Genomic DNA, 15,355 nt, shown 5'->3' with positions numbered 1-15,355 from the left:
CCAGAGCACCTTGCGTCCCCACTCCTGCTTTAAACTCCTTTTTTTTTTTTTAAGTATGGAAAAGGTGGGAGCTCCTTCCATTGTGGCTCTTAACCTAACAGACTGCTCCTTAGGGAGGAAGCTGTAATTTGGTTGGAAGAGGTGTGGGCTTAATCCATCCCTACCCTCCAGGTAGGGCTGAGAATGTGATGCCAATCACTGTAGACCTGTGTTTTTCATTCTAGGGCCCCAGGGGCCAGTGGGGGCCACTGGCAACCCCACGTGCGGCTTCCTGACTAACTAGGCCTGTGTGATGCTTTGGCCAAGCTGAATGCTCTATGCAGTCCCCAGCACCAGGTGGAGATCACCCTTCTCACCAAACTGGGGGTTCGTCAAGGGGAAGTCGTGTTGATTCTTAGTGACCACATGGATTCTCTCCAAGATGATCTGTCTTCAACTTGGCTTTTAAGGTCTCTGTATTTATTGCTGTCATCATTGAGTCCCTCCATTCTGCTGCTGGTCGTCTTTTTCCTTCCACTTTCCCCAGCATTATGGACTTCTCAAGGGAGCCGGATCTTCTCATAATGTGTCCAAAGTATGGCAGTTTGAGCCTGGTCATTTGTGCCTGGAGTGAAAATTCTGGATTGATTTGTCCTAGGATCTGTTTGTTTGTTTTCCTGGCTGTCCATGGACTACTCAAAAGTCTTCTCTTGCACCAAAGTTCAAAAGCGTAAACGCTTTTTCTGTCTTTCTTCTTCAAAGAGTGACAGGGAAAACCATGGTCCTAACTATTCTAATCTTTGTAGGTAGACACATCACAGCATCTCAATCTTCTTTCCAAGGCCTTCATGGCAACCCTACCAAGTGTTAGTCTGTGGCGTATTTCTTGACAGCTGGATCCTTTACTGTTGATGGTTGATCCTAAAATAGCAATAGCACTTAGCAATAGCACTTGCATTTATATACCGCTCTATAGCCGGAGCTCTCTAAGCGGTTTACAATGATTTTAGCATATTGCCCCCAACATTCTGGGTACTCATTTTACCGACCTCAGAAGGATGGAAGGCTGAGTCAACCTTGAGCCCCTGGTCAGGATCGAACTTGCAACTTTCTGGTTACAGGGCGGCAGTTTTACCACTGCGCCACCAAAAAGGCAGAAGCTACCCACCACTTCAGTGTCTTCATTGTCAGTTCTGAGGCTGGTTGCTATACCTGTTGTCATTAGTTTAGTCTTCTTTACATTTAGTCATAATCCCACTTTTTCACTTTCATTACAGGAGCTTGCAAATCATCTGCATTCTCAGCTCTGAGTGGTGTCATCAGCGTAGCACAGGTTATTGATGTTTCTTCCTCCAACTTTAAAACCATGCTCATCATCCTATTCAGCATATAAGTTGAATAAACTGGAGTAGCCTGCCTGATAACATTTCAATTACACACACACACACACACCCTCTACACCTCTCTCTCCAGGGGGCACCCAAGTTGTAGGTTTGCAACAAAAGGGGCACACTTGTGTTAAGGTCAGGAACTCCTGACCAAGCTCAGCCATTCGTGTGGAAGCAAAACTGCTTTCAGCAGTTCCCTATCTGAGACTGCATCCAGCTTGAATTAGTAATAAATCACATTAAATTTAATTCAATATTATTAATTCTCCTGGGTATGCCTTAGACTGCGTCGCTGAGGCCAGGCGGATTGGGCGCCGAGGGGAGAACAGCCGGCCCCAAAGAGCCCACAGATGCTCTGGGTGGGTCAGCTAGTTCAACATTAGATCAGTAGATGCTGCTCAGCAACATTTAAATAAGCATCTCTTTAGTAACGACAAGTTTAATCTGCAAAGGTTTCATGATTGTCACATTTCATGATGGATGCTTGCAGCATTTCGAGACACTCAATTTCATGTTTTATCACAAGTGTTCTGGACTACCCCCACACCAAATACATCTCTCGTGTCCCTGGATTTTCACCGATTTCATTCATGTGTTTCTAGCAGCACTCAATCCGCTTGCTAAGAGGTGCAACTGGAAATACGTTGATCTTCCACCCCACCAACATAAAGGCCTCTGATTGCTGCTCTTGGTTAACCCTTCCAATCTTCCTCCTTCAGCTGGTGCAGTAGCTCCCTGTATAGATCCAACTTCTAAAGGGTACCTACAAGCAGTTACGAGGGGAGCACCCAGACTATTCCAAAGGGGGCCCCCATCATATGTTTAGCAAGCTCTGAAGTCGACAAGGCCTGGCTTGCTGTTCTCCCAAGCTGCTTCACGCCACGTTTACTGCACCAAGGAGCTGGAAGGCTCAGAGATGTACTTTCAGAATGAACTTCTTGTACCACATGTAGGATGTAGCTGCACACAAGCCATACCTGCAGAGGAGAGACAAAACAGCTGTGAGGTACCCGGACAGCCAATGGGTGTTCTCTGGAGATAATTTGGTATGAGAACTGGCTTTCTGGGGATCATCGGGAGTCTGAGGAGAAGAGCTGATCCTGTGGTGGCAAGCATGTGTTGTCCCCATTGCGAAGCAGGGTCCACTCTGGTTTGCATTTGAATGGGATATTACATATGTGAGCACTGTAAGATATTCCCATTGGGAGGGGACTGCTCTGGGAAGATGCTTGCATGCAGGAGGTTCCCAGTTCCCTCCCTGGCAGCATCTCCAAGATAGGGCTGAGAGAGATTCCTGCCTGCAACCTTGGAGAAGCCGCTGCCAGTCTGTGAAGACGATACTGAGCTAGATAGACCAATGGTCTGACTCAGTAGATGGCAGCTTCCTATGTTTCCATTAATAATAATTTTCTAGCCAAATCTGCAATGGTGGTGGTTCAGGAACAAAAAAGGCTGGAGGTAAATGGATTATGCCTTGTTCCCTCACATCATCTTGTAGTGGGTATTAAACTCTAGTCTCCTCTAGTGCCCTGCTGATTCTAAAAATAAACAAATCCAGATATGCTTACTCGTGCCTTGCCTACATTTCTGACCCAGAGGCAGGCCTCCTCCCCTGGTTGCTGATCCTTAGTTTACAATGCATGTTCTAGGCTTAACCCGACCCTTAAGAACATTCACTTGCGCCCAGAAGGAAAAGCAGAGCGCTCACCAAGTAATGATGTACTGCAGGTGCTCATTTCTCAAGGTCACTCTGGTCTGACCTCCAATTGGGCCGCCTGGAACTGTGCTCTCTGGGAAGGCCAAGTGAAGACACAAGAGGATTAGCACAAAACTCTGGGAAATAAAATGCATGTGTGTGTTCAATATGTCATTGAGCAGGAGGAGGAGAAGGAGAGCTGGTTTTAATAAGAACGTAAGAAAGGCCCTGCTGGATCAGGCCCAAGGAGGCCTGTCTAGTCCAGCATCCTCCTTCACACAGTGGCCCACCAGATGCCCCTGAGAAGCCCACAGGCAAGAGGCGAAGGCATGCCCTCTCTCCTGCTGTTGATCCCCTGCAAATGGGATTGAGAGGCATCCTGTCTCTAAATACCAGTCTTGTAGTAGCATGAATTGTCCCCTTGCTAACTGTTCTAGTTTGCAACTGGACAAGTGACATGTGAGTGCTGTAAGACACTCCCCTTTGGGGGTGGAGCTGTAGCTCAGTGGTAGAGAATCTGCTTTGCGTGCAGAAGGTCATGGGTTCAGTCCCTGGTAGCATCTCTAGGTAGGACTGGAAAGGACCCCTTGAGCCTGAAACCTTAGCACGCCGCTGCCAGCCTCCTCTGTACACCAGTCACTTTTACCCATTAGTGAAAACTCAGGTCTGAACCGCTGTTCCCACTAAGAGGGATTCCCAGTGGTTGTTGACTACAACTCCCAGAATCCCCAGCTGCAGTGGCTTCTGCTTGGGGAATCTGGGAGTTGTAGTCAACAACAGCTGGGAATCCCTCTTGGAAGGAACACTGGGCTGGACCCCACTTCCATGTGACTCCTCAGTACCCTGCCAGCCAATAAGAACAAAGCCCCTCCCAGCTTGTGCAAGATTGCGGTCCCCGCCCCACGGCTGACCTTTCACCTCCCTCACAGCAGTGCACCACTTGTTCACACTCTATAACTGATTCTCCCCACTCAGCATATCTGCAAACATCCCCGATACCACTGCAGCTCTGCTCGGTTATCCCATAGCATGAGATCTACTGGGAGAGGTGAGTGGAAACCATCCTGTGGCGTCTCCTGACACACCTTTGGCTTACCTGGACACAGGTACTAAAAAGACTGGCTCTTGCTAGATCCTGGAACCTTTGGGTTTCTGCAAGTGTGAACCCTGAGCAAAGCAGCCCCTGGTAGAAAGTGCCAAAGCCCCTTGTGGGTAGGGATGATGGGAGTTGTAGTCCAACATCATCTGAAGCTTGGGAACCGAGTCCAACATGATTTCTCTGCTCTCAGGGTCAGCCTCAAAATTAGGATAAGGGAAGCCACACACAACCCGCCCGCCCCCCCGGCCAGAATGCAGCAAGGTCCTTTTGAGGCTTACTGTAGTCGGCGTCGATCAAAATGGGCTCTGCTCCTGTCACTCTGGCCATGGCGTCCAGGTCCCGGTAGTGCCAACGGTTCTTCTCAACACTGTTCTCCGGGACAAAGGGTTTCCGGTTTTCTGCCAACCTCACCACCCCGACAAGCTCAATTTCCTCTTCAATCTAGAAGACAGAATCAAATTGCACTTTCTGCCTCTTCAAAGCACAGCATTTGTAGAGTCTGGAGGACTCCAACCCTCCTCAGAAAACTATGACCCAGGTCACGTGCATGCTGCAGATACGGTTCAAGGTGTAGGGCCCACTGCTTCATTATACTTGCGAATGCCTCTGCTGATCTAGCAAGCTGGTCTACCCTCTTGCTCGCTGCCCTGCTCCTTCCTTTGAGTCCAAAATCTGAGCCCAGTTCCTCTGGCAGTGGAGTGGTCTCAGACCTTCTCCGTAGTCACTTCTGAGTGCATATGGAGACTACATGTGAGCACTGGAAGATATTCTCCTCAGGGGATGGGGCTGCTCTGGGAAGAGCAGAACGTTCCAAGTTCCCTCCCTGGCAGCATCTCCAAGAGAGGGCTGAGAGAGACACTCCTGTCTGCAACCTTGGAGAAGCCACTGCCAGTCTATGTCCAGGGATTCTCATCACTGGGGCCCCAGATGTTCTTGGACTTCAACTCCCATAATCCCCGGCCCCAGTGGCCTTTGGTTGGGGATTGTGGGAGCTGAAGTCCAATAATGCCTGGGGACCCAACATTGAGAATCTCTAGACTGTAGACAATACCGAGCTAGACTAACCAATGGTCTGACTTGGTATAAGGCAGCTTCCTATGTTCCTAAAAGCACCACCAAAACACACATTTTAGGCAGTCCTTGGTTGGCTTTTAAATGGTTTTAAACTGCCTTAACCTTTTAATTGCTTAACTGTTTTGCTGTTTGTTTTATAGTAATGTAAACCGCCTCGAGCCATTTGGACTGGGTAGTATAGAAATATAACCATAAAATAAATAAGTGGCCCTTGATCAGATCCCTGATGAAGATACTGAAGCAGCTGCTCCTAGGAAGATCTGAACCCACCCTCTGGTGTTTTAAGGTGCTTACCTGTCCTTTCAGCCTGGTCTCCGGCTTCACCTTCTTTCTGGAGACAAAGCCTCTGTTGACCAGAATTGTGATCCTGTGGGGAGACACAGCGGAGGGAAGAGAAGAAGTCATTGTAAGAGGGGGAAATTCAGACCCCAACACAGCTAAGTGTATCTTTTGCTAAGCTGGCAAATAGTGAAAACAACAGAATGTTGAGAATAGAAACCATCTATGTTGTATTCATTCCAACTGGATCCTGTATTCTTTTCACTTTGCATAGTTCACTTGTTAGTAGTGAACACCTACTAACTCGGGCTTCACTTGGCGTTTGGCCTCACTACTGTGTTTTTTTTAAAGAGTACTCAGGGTATATATAACCCATCTACTCAGATGAGCACCTCATGCTAGGGATGTGTGAGCCGGCTCAAAATCGAGCCGGTTCACCCTCCAACCGGCTCGGTTCCAAGGCTTGACCTCGAACCGAATCTGGCCTGGTTCGGTTCGAATTGAACTGAGCCAGCTCGTTTGGAACCGGCTCCAAGCCCTACTGGAGTGGGTCCAAGCCAGGTTCTTACGAACATTATCTCTGACCCCCAAATGTATTTCTAATGCCAATACGAGACTGGAAGTGGGTGTTCTCTCGATAGAGGCCAGAGCTTGGTATATAAAACTAACAAACTGGGCAAGAATCAAGTTCATGCCCTCTGGTCTCCTTCCCTTGTTACAAGTGGACAGGCACTGCTCGGGTTGGTGGGAGAACTGTGTTAGGAAGTGGCGTACCTATGGTCTTTCGCCCGAGGCAATCCTCTCTGTGGGATTGGTCAGGGCCAAAGAACTTAAGGATCTGGGATAATGAGTTTCAGAATGACCTGTTGAAGCCCTACCGGCAAAGGGGAATCCGGTGAGGAGTAGGCGAGGGGCTTCCCTAACCATAGAGGGGACTCAGGGGAGTGAACAGAAGTCCTTCAAGTCGCACTGGCGGTGGCTGCAGCGGCTCCTTCGAACCCTGCCCACCTCCCCACAAGCTTCCTGGGCCACCGGCAGTCCGGTTCAGGCCTCTGCGCAGGCGTGGAGGCCATTTGGGGGGACCACTGCACATGTGTACGGGCCATTTGTGTGACTACAACACCCGTGCACGTGGCGGGGTGTCAAAAATGGCCTCCATGCCTGTGCCGAGGCCCCAAATGGGCCCAAACCAGGCCGCCACCAGCCCAGGTGGCTCGGGGGGACGCTGGCGGGTGTCGAGGGAACCGCCGCCCCCACATTGCGGCCACCACTGCCAGTTGTAAGTACTTCTATTCACTCTCCGGAGTGCTCTCTACGGTTAGGGAAGCACCCTGCCCCTTTACCGGTAGAGCTTCGAGCTGGTTCCGAACTGGTCCGAATTCAAACTGACCCAGGGGCCATCTCGGAGGGGGCCAAAACCGAACCGGTCCCGCCCAGATTCCAACAGAACCAGGAAAACCGGTTTTGTGCACCTCATGCACTTCACACCTCATGAAGTGGGTTCCCAGTAGGTGTCAAATGGCCCCCATGCTCTCGTTGTTCCTACAACAAACTAACATGGTTGACCCAGTGGGAGTCATCAAAAAGCAAGAATGTAGATTTCAACATCAGCATGGAGGGAAAGGAAAAACTCCCACTTGTAGAGAAAAAGCTCAGAAATGAACACCCCTGTAGTGAGAACATCATGTGTGGCCAATCATTCTGAAAGTAAAAGAAGAAGAAAAGCTGAATAATTTTAGAGTTGGAAGGGTCCTAGGAGGTGCAACCCCTGGCTCAGTGCAGGTATCTGCTACAGTACCCCTGACAGATGCCAACACCCCTGTCCAGGCTCTATTTGGAAACCTCCAGCAGAGGAGAGCCCAACACTGCATGAGGCAGACGGTTCCACTGGCTAGCAGCATCGACAGTTAGGAAGTTCCTCCTAATCTTTGGCCTTCTTCTGCTTCTTTGTCATTGGCCTGTCATCTGCTTAACTTTGTCTCTTCTAACTCCGAGATTCATGGGTGCTGTACGACAGGGCCTCAGTCCTCCCTAACCCATCTACCTGGCAACATACCCAAGGTCTGTGCAGTAAAAGGGAGTGATGACATTGGCGCCGCTCTCGGGACTGGACATCAGCTGGCCGGCATCCCTGGCCTCTTTGGCCGGATCCACCAGTGACCGGGGGAGCATGTACAACTCCTTGGTGTGGTCAAAACGCCCTCGGACCTGGACAGGCCTGTACTCCAACTCCTTCAGCTCCAGGAGGCTGTGGGAGAACAGAGAGTGGGAGGACTGGAACCAAAGGCAAGTTAAAAAAACCAAAAGGAGATGGTAGCATTGGGCTCTTAACAGAGAAGCGTCATGTCTGATGTAAGAGACAAGTATCCATACTAGACAAAACTCCTGGCAACTTGTAATGGGAGTGAAAAGTCCATTTCTAATATGGACTTTTCAGTAGGGTTTGAACTATAGTAATAACAGCAGGTTGGGCTGGGTAAAATCAAGTAATATTGTGGAGTATGTATGTTTTGAATTATTATAGCAACGGTTTATATGTATAGTTATTGTGAACCGCGCAGATAGGCAAGCAGGACGTCAATATCCACTTATGTGCAGAAATTAGATAAAGGAACGCAATTTGAATGTAAAAGCTATTGTAAAATCCAATACAATTTAAAAAGCAAAAAATTCATCTGAAACATTTAAAAACCCAATAATACAAATATTAAAATTATAAATCTAATTAAAAGCCTGAGTGTGGTCTCCCCTCCAAATGCAAACCAGGAGCGACTCTGCTTAACAAAGGGACCATGCATGCTTGCTACCACAAGACCAGCTCTCTGCCCTGTGCCCCTCACAGCCCCCCAACACAAAAACATGCAGCAGGGGAATCTCCTCCCAAGATGTTCTCTTTAGACCAAGGCATGTTGCTTCGGTTTCATTTCTGCCGCAGGAAATCAGAGACGGGGCACACAGCCGAGCGGGAGGCCTACAAGCTGAATGGAGGTTGGCTCATGTACTCACTTGTCTGGCAGTGGGACCGGCTCCGTCGAAACTCTTGCTTGCAGGTCAGCAATCAGTTTCAACTTCCATTTCCGCCGCTGAACCTGAGAAACGCACAAGCACCTTTGGTTGGGGAACAGCCCAACCAATGCCGGACATACAATCCCCACTCAGGAGCACGGTCTCGAAAAGACATCTCATCCCCAATGTGTAGAAAAGTACAGGCAAACCTCATGATATGTACATATCATAAAATGTACAGGCAAACCTCATGAGCCAGCGTGGTGTAGTGGTTAGAGTGCTGGACTGGGGAGACCCGAGTTCAAATCCCCCTTCAGCCATGAGACTTGCTGGGTGACTCTGGGCCAGTCACTTCTCTCTCAGCCTAACCTACTTCACAGGGTTGTTGTGAAGAGAAACCCAAGTATGTAGTACACCGTTCTGGGCTCTTTGGAGAAAGAGCAGGATATCAAATGTAAATAATAATGATATGTGGAACTGCTGTTCACCGTTTTGCATATCCGAGGGTGTAAAATAGATAACCAACCTCCTTATCTGCAGATATGAAAGGATTAAAACCAAAGTATCCGTGGTTCCTAGATGACCGGGAATGACCGCAGAGGTCATTTCCAGCCGCCATTTTGTCCACAGGAGCCATTTTGTGGCTCATTTCATCAAAAGCACCCAGGAGAAAAATCTGTGACTTTTGGAGAGCATTTGGGGGGCACTGCTGGATGCCAGGAGACCTGCAGAGCACAACAGGACACTTTATTTGGCCCATTTTCGTGCTTTGGAGGTATTTGGCGGGTGGGTTGAATCTAGGAACCTAAGCCCCGTTATCCCATAGATTCAATGCCTCATTTTCTTTAGTTTCATTACCCGTAGAAATCTGCGGATAATGAGGTCCACCTACACAGTTTTTAAACCTCTGCCTCAAAATAAAGATCCCGCCCCCTCCGCCAACACTTAACACGTAAATCTGGAGAGAAATATTTTTCTCAAATCCTCTCCACATTTACTAGTTCTGTTCAAATAAAAGCCACCCCTGGACATTACTGGTTGCTGCCATTCAAAAAAAGAAGAAATCTGCTACTAGTTATTAAAAGCAAAAGGGATGCAAGTGAAACCAGCAAATCAACGTATTCTTCCTCCAACCAGCTCAGGACAGCATTATCCCATGTTGTCCCCACAAAAACCCTGCAAGGTAGATTAGGTTGACTTGCTCAAAGGCACTCAGTGAGCTTCAGGGATATGTGGGGATTTAAGGATGGGACCCTTAAGCCGTAGAGGGTCTGCGTAGCTTGCAAAAGGTCCCAGGTTCAATCCCTGGCACGAGGGAGGAGCTGGTCTTGTGGTAGTGAGCATGAACTGTTTCCTTTACTAAGCAGAGTCTGTCCGGTTTGCGTCTGGATGGGTGACTGCATATTACTCTTAGGATTCAGTTCAGGGGAAGAGCATCTAGGTCCCAGGTTCAATCCCTGGCAGCATCTCCAGGTAGGGCTGGGAGAGACTCCTGCCTGAATCCTTGGAGAGCTGCTGCCAGTCAGTGCAGTTAAGACAACAGATGGACCAATGGTCTGACTCAGTATAAGGCAGCTTCCTATGGTCCTACGTAGTGTTCCCTCTAACAGGGATTCCCAGATGTTGCTGACTACAACTCCCAGCATCCCCAGCTGCAATAGCCTTTGCTTGGGGATTGTAGGAGTTGTAGTCAACAACATCTAGGAATCCCTGTTAGAGGAAACACTGGTCCTAAGCTCTGGAGAAGCCGCTGCCAATTGGTGTAGACCAGAGATTCTCAATGTTGGGTCCCCAGATGTTATTATTGTTATTGGACTTCAGCTCCCATAATCCCCAGCCCCAATGGCCTTTGGTTGGGAATGATGGGAGTTGAAGTCCAACAACATCTGGGGACCCAGTGGTGAGAATCCCTGGTATAGACCAGGCCTGCTCGACTTTGGCCTTCCTGCAGATGTTGGCCTACAACTCCCATAATCCCTGGCTATTGACCACTGTAGCTGGGAATTATGGGAGTTGTAGTCCAAAAACAGCTGGAGGGGGGAGCAAAGTTGAGCAGGCCTGGTTTAGAAAGTACTGAATCAGATGGACCAGGTCTGACTCAGTAGAAAGAAGCCTTCCTCATTGGGTCTGCTCAGTTCAAATTCACTGACTCTGATCCAAGTAAAAAATGAATTTCCTAATAATTAGAGAATCTAATAAAACGATTACCTGGCCTAGGCAACGCCCACATTGAAAACCAAGCCACGGAGCTAAAGAGAAGGGAAATTATATCCCGAAAAGTGGCTAAATTTACACAGAAGAACACACAGAAGTTGATCGCAGCAGGCAAATTACCCAAAGAGACTGCATCAGACGTACAGCAAGAAGAGCAAAATGCACTTAACATCTCTGACATGCTACTGCTATGAGCTCTTGCTCTTTTCAAACCATGATATGACATGCAGGACAGACCTATCAAGAAAGCAGATTTGCACCCCTCTCATTTTAAAGGACTATGGATCATCCTGGGAAGATTTCAGGAACAGGGATTCCCAGATGGTGACTACAACTCCCATCATCCCCAGCTGCAGTATCCGTTGGCTGGGGGTGATGAGAGTTGTAGTCAACCTTCTTTGAGAATCCCTGTTACAGGCAACACTGTTCAGCGGGAACAAAAAGGATACAAAGGATTTCTATAAATGCCAACTATGAGCTCTCAAAGAGCTTTGCACGGGTTATCTGAGTGATCTTTACAAAAGTGTCATGAGGTGGGTCATCACCGTCGCCCCCTTATTACAGGCCCGCCCGAGAGAACAGTGCCGCAGGTTCATGGCCTGGGGAAGGAATGGGACTGGCTTATGCGCTTCACCAAACCGGAAGCGTCAGATGCACCTTTTGTATTTACCTGCCACGTGCCGAGGCAAAATGTGGCCACAGGGATGAAGAGCAGGCCCCACTTGAGAGCGGCATCCTCGCCTGACTTGAAGGCAGTAGCTGTGGAAATTCCTGGGGCGCAAGGCCTCAGGCGAAGACCTGAGAGGAAGAGGAAGACGAAGAAGAAAAAGAAGCCTTTTTGTAAGGGGTTCTCAAACTTGGTGTCCTGGATGCTGTTGGGCTACAGCTCCTATCATCCTCTGCCACAGTGTGGTGGGATTTTATTTATTTATTTTATTTTTATTTAACACATTTTATACTGCCCAAAAGGTACGTCTCTGGGCAGTTTACAAGAAGATAAAAACAAAAGTAAAACAATAATTAAAAACAAAAACAAAACAAGAAATTTGAAACACAATTTAAAATTTTAAACCAATATTCTAAAAACAACATTAAAACAATCAAAACCATATCAGTTAAAAGCCTGGGTGAACAGATGCCTCATTAAAGACTTTTTAAAAGTTGTCAAAGTTGGGGAGGCTCTTATTTCAGTAGGGAGCGCATTCCAAAGGCTCAGGCCAGCAACGAAGAAGGCCCGTCCCCGAGTAGCCACCAGACAAGCCGGTGAGAAATGCAGACGGACCTCTCCTGATTATCTAAATGGGCGGTGGGGTTCATGACGAAGAAGATGATGGGGGTTGTAGTCCATCAACGTCTGGAGACTCAAGGTTGGAGACCTATGGTATAGCAGGTAAAAGTGTGAGCTGTGATCTTGTTGCCTAAAACCTTAATGCCTATTCAGGGATAGATTTAGGTTTAATTTTTAGAAGGCAGGTACACACTCTAATAGGTGCACGCTTCTCAGAATGCTGTTGCATTCAGGCAACCAGGCCTTGCATTTCTTTGTTGCATTGTTTGCATTCTGCACACATGCCCATGGCAGCAGGCCGTAAAAGGGACCCCTGTACTTAAAAGTTCCTGTACCTGTGGGACCGGTACCTTATCCACAGGTACAGGAAGTTTTAAGTACAGGGGTCCCTTTTACAGCCTGCTGCCATGATCATCCTTTCTACAATGGAGGATACACTCAGGAAACGTTTTCTCAGGGCTACATGAATATGTTCTGTTCACTTCTGGTTCCTATTTCCCTCCCTTGCATTTATATCCAGACAGACTCCTCCTCCTCCTCGCTCTGATCTACTCCATCCCTCCAAATGCTCCATTCATTCATTGGCCTTCTTTAGCCCGATTCAGACAATCACATATCTGTACACTCGTGCACATGTTTGTGTGAATGACTATACCCGTGTTCATTTTAAAAGTGAACCTGGATACAGGCCCTTCAAATGCATCATACAGATAGGAAGTGTACTCCTGTACCTGCGTTCAGCTTATTATTAATTATCATTATCAATCATCATCATCATCATCATTATCATCATCATCAATTCAATTTCTATACCGCCTTTCCAAAAATGGCTCAGGGCAGTTTACACAGAGAAATAATAAATAAATAAGATAGATAAGCTTAACATGTAATGTCTTTGCACTTGTGGGGGGGGGGGCAGGGAGGGCTTGACTGTGTGTGCACGCTGCATGTACACCACCTGCAGAATAGGATTCATCAGGTCTGCTATCTCTCATCCCCATATACTGCTGCCCACATGTTTATAGAATACAATTAGAAGTTATGATTAACATTCACGATTATATCTTTGACCGAGGTTCTTTTTTAATGGATGTTTTTAAAATCCAATTTCAAGGGGTGGGGGTGGGGGAATGGATCTTTAAATTTAAAAATAAAATTAAAAATCATCTATATTTATCAACCGTGACAATGAATACTACAGTGCATAAATCACTCCCCGCCCCGCCCCTTGTTATTGCTTTTTAAAGTCAGCCTATGCATAATAAAGCCAACATGGACTTTCAATAGGATGGCTTAGAACAGGGATTCTCAACGGTGGGTCCCCAGATGTTATTGGACTTCAACTCCCATAATCCCCAACCAAAGGACATTGGAGCTGGGGATCATGGGAGTTGAAGTCCAATAACACCTGGGGAACAAATGTTGAGAATCCCTGGCTTAGAAGAAGTTCCCAAAGATAAGACAAGGGATTGTGGATTGTTAAGGCCTCTCCTCACCTTTAGGATGCCATACCAGACCAGACAGGGCTTTCAAATGGAGGCATCTGAAGCTTCTATCCCAATCGCACTGCAGCTAAAAGCAAACAAAAATATACAGAGTATTTATAAATGGAAGAGCCTGTGATTTACCTCCCCTCTTGAAAGGGCTGTGTCAGGCTCCCTTCCAGGGATTCTAAATGTTGGGTCCCCAGGTGTTATTGGACTTCAACTCCCATGATCCACAGCCCCAGTGGCCTTTGGTTGGGGATTATGGGGATTGAAGACCAATAACATCTGGGGACCGAACGTTAGAGCGACATTGGGCTGCTTTTGAATAGACCAGAGTAGACTCTGGATTTCTTTTCTTGTATATTTATATTCATATTTATATAATGTCTTTGCCCTAAGACCTCAGGGCGGTTTAATACTCAACCTTTTGAAAAACTGACAATTTTATATCTGCATACATTTAAGGCAGACTCCATAAAAGATGGACTGTTTAATGAAAATCGTTCCAAATCAAGAAATCGTTTGCAAGGGCAGAATGACCGCCTCTGTAACGTAACATCTGGGGACCCAAGTTTGAAAACCCCTGCATGAAGGCATCACTGAAATCAAACATTGCGCAATATTTGACCAAGTTATTGAAATAACATTAAAGTATGTGACGGCGAAGAATATCTATAAACCGCTTTTCAACAAAAAATTCCTCAAGAGTGGTTTACAACAGAGATACACTGTAAATAAACAAACAAACAAAATGCATAACGTATGCAAAGTTCTCAGTTTTCCAGTTTGTTTTCTTTTAATAATTAGGTATGCTTGCAAGGTATCGGTTTGCTCAGAGGCTTAGTGTGGGCAGCTGGCAATGCAGAATGACACCCTGGAAGCGTCTCATTGGCTTGGTGCCCGCAGCCTAACACTGTATATTCCAGGAGATCCCGACCTTGGGACCCCCTGTGGACCCCAAATGTTGTTGGGACTGCAGCTGCCATCATCTTGAAGGTCATTGTGGCTTGGGATGATGGGAGTTGTAGTCCAACATCATCAGGGGACTCAAGACTGGGGACGCCTGCTAGCCCCCCCGCCATACATCCTCGATGCTATGGGGAGGACCAAAGCTGTGCCTCTGGAGCCTATCATGACATCCGTATGCAATGCACATGGCTGGACTACGACTCCCATCACCCCTTGTCGAAGTGGACAGTGGGATTTGTAGTCCAGCAACATCTGGGGACCCAAAATTGGGATCGCCTGCTAGCCCCCTGCATACAGACTCAATGCTATAGAGAGGCTATAGAGAGAATCACAACACCCATATGCAATGCACGTTGCTGGACCACAACTCCCATCACCCCCTGCCTAAACGGTGAGAGTTTACGACTCCCATCGCTGGACGATGGGAGTTGTAGTCCAGCAACATCTGGGGGCCCAAGACTGACAATCCCTGCTTAAGGTCTCAAAGCAACATGCTGCAAAGGAATCCCCACGTGGGGAGAGGCTGGGTGGGTCCACCCCCTGCCCCTGCCCCTGCCCCCACCCCCTTGCCTTCCTCCTCCTCCTCCTCCTCCTCCTCCTCCTCCTACTCCTACCTGGGTCTTGGCCCCGACTCCCCGCCAACAGCCCCTGAGCCCAGCATCGCCTAGCAACCGCAGCAGAGCAGCCATATCCCCCACCCCCGCATGCCCTTCCGGGTCACACCGCTTCCGCTTCCGCTGTCGACGTAGCGCTTGCAGTTGACAGACGCTTGGCATACGTGGAGCATAGGGGTTGGAGATGGCAGCAGGTTCACGCGCAGCACTCACTTCGGGATCCCCTTTGAAGGGCAGGCCTAATTATTGGTTAATAAAATGT

General features: G+C 47.9%; 1 protein-coding gene across 2 annotated transcripts; it reads right to left on the bottom strand.

The window, feature by feature from the left end:
• Nucleotides 1-1,770: 1,770 nt before the first annotated feature.
• On the bottom strand, nucleotides 1,771-15,270 carry LOC128338807 (surfeit locus protein 1). Of its 2 annotated transcripts, XM_053281784.1 has the most exons (9): nucleotides 15,094-15,270; nucleotides 13,520-13,595; nucleotides 11,406-11,533; nucleotides 8,522-8,604; nucleotides 7,572-7,763; nucleotides 5,531-5,603; nucleotides 4,441-4,603; nucleotides 3,076-3,157; nucleotides 1,771-2,344 (listed from the first exon to the last, which is right to left on the bottom strand). In XM_053281784.1, the coding sequence occupies exons 1-9, from the start codon at nucleotides 15,253-15,255 to the stop codon at nucleotides 2,278-2,280; spliced, it is 1,026 nt and encodes a 341-aa protein (XP_053137759.1). In that variant the 5' UTR covers nucleotides 15,256-15,270; the 3' UTR covers nucleotides 1,771-2,277. The 2 variants fall into 2 exon arrangements, with proteins under 2 accessions (XP_053137759.1, XP_053137760.1); XM_053281785.1 differs by lacking the exons at nucleotides 8,522-8,604; nucleotides 15,094-15,270.
• Between the last annotated feature and the right edge of the window lie 85 nt (nucleotides 15,271-15,355).

The sequence above is a fragment of the Hemicordylus capensis genome, chromosome 17 (genome assembly GCF_027244095.1).
Source record: "Hemicordylus capensis ecotype Gifberg chromosome 17, rHemCap1.1.pri, whole genome shotgun sequence".
NCBI classification, from domain to species: domain Eukaryota; kingdom Metazoa; phylum Chordata; class Lepidosauria; order Squamata; family Cordylidae; genus Hemicordylus; species Hemicordylus capensis.
This window is presented reverse-complemented; position numbering and strand designations above follow the sequence as displayed.

Bases quoted from the DNA above. Each gene is read 5' to 3' on its own strand.
- LOC128338807 (XM_053281784.1), bottom strand. From the start codon at position 15,255: ATGCCAAGCGTCTGTCAACTGCAAGCGCTACGTCGACAGCGGAAGCGG. The intron at 7,764-8,521 runs GTGAGTACATGA...GTTCTCCCACAG, and splicing joins CCGGTCCCACTGCCAGACAA to CCTCCTGGAGCTGAAGGAGT. The intron at 3,158-4,440 runs GTAAGCCTCAAA...TGGCCTTCCCAG, and splicing joins TTTGATCGACGCCGACTACA to AGAGCACAGTTCCAGGCGGC.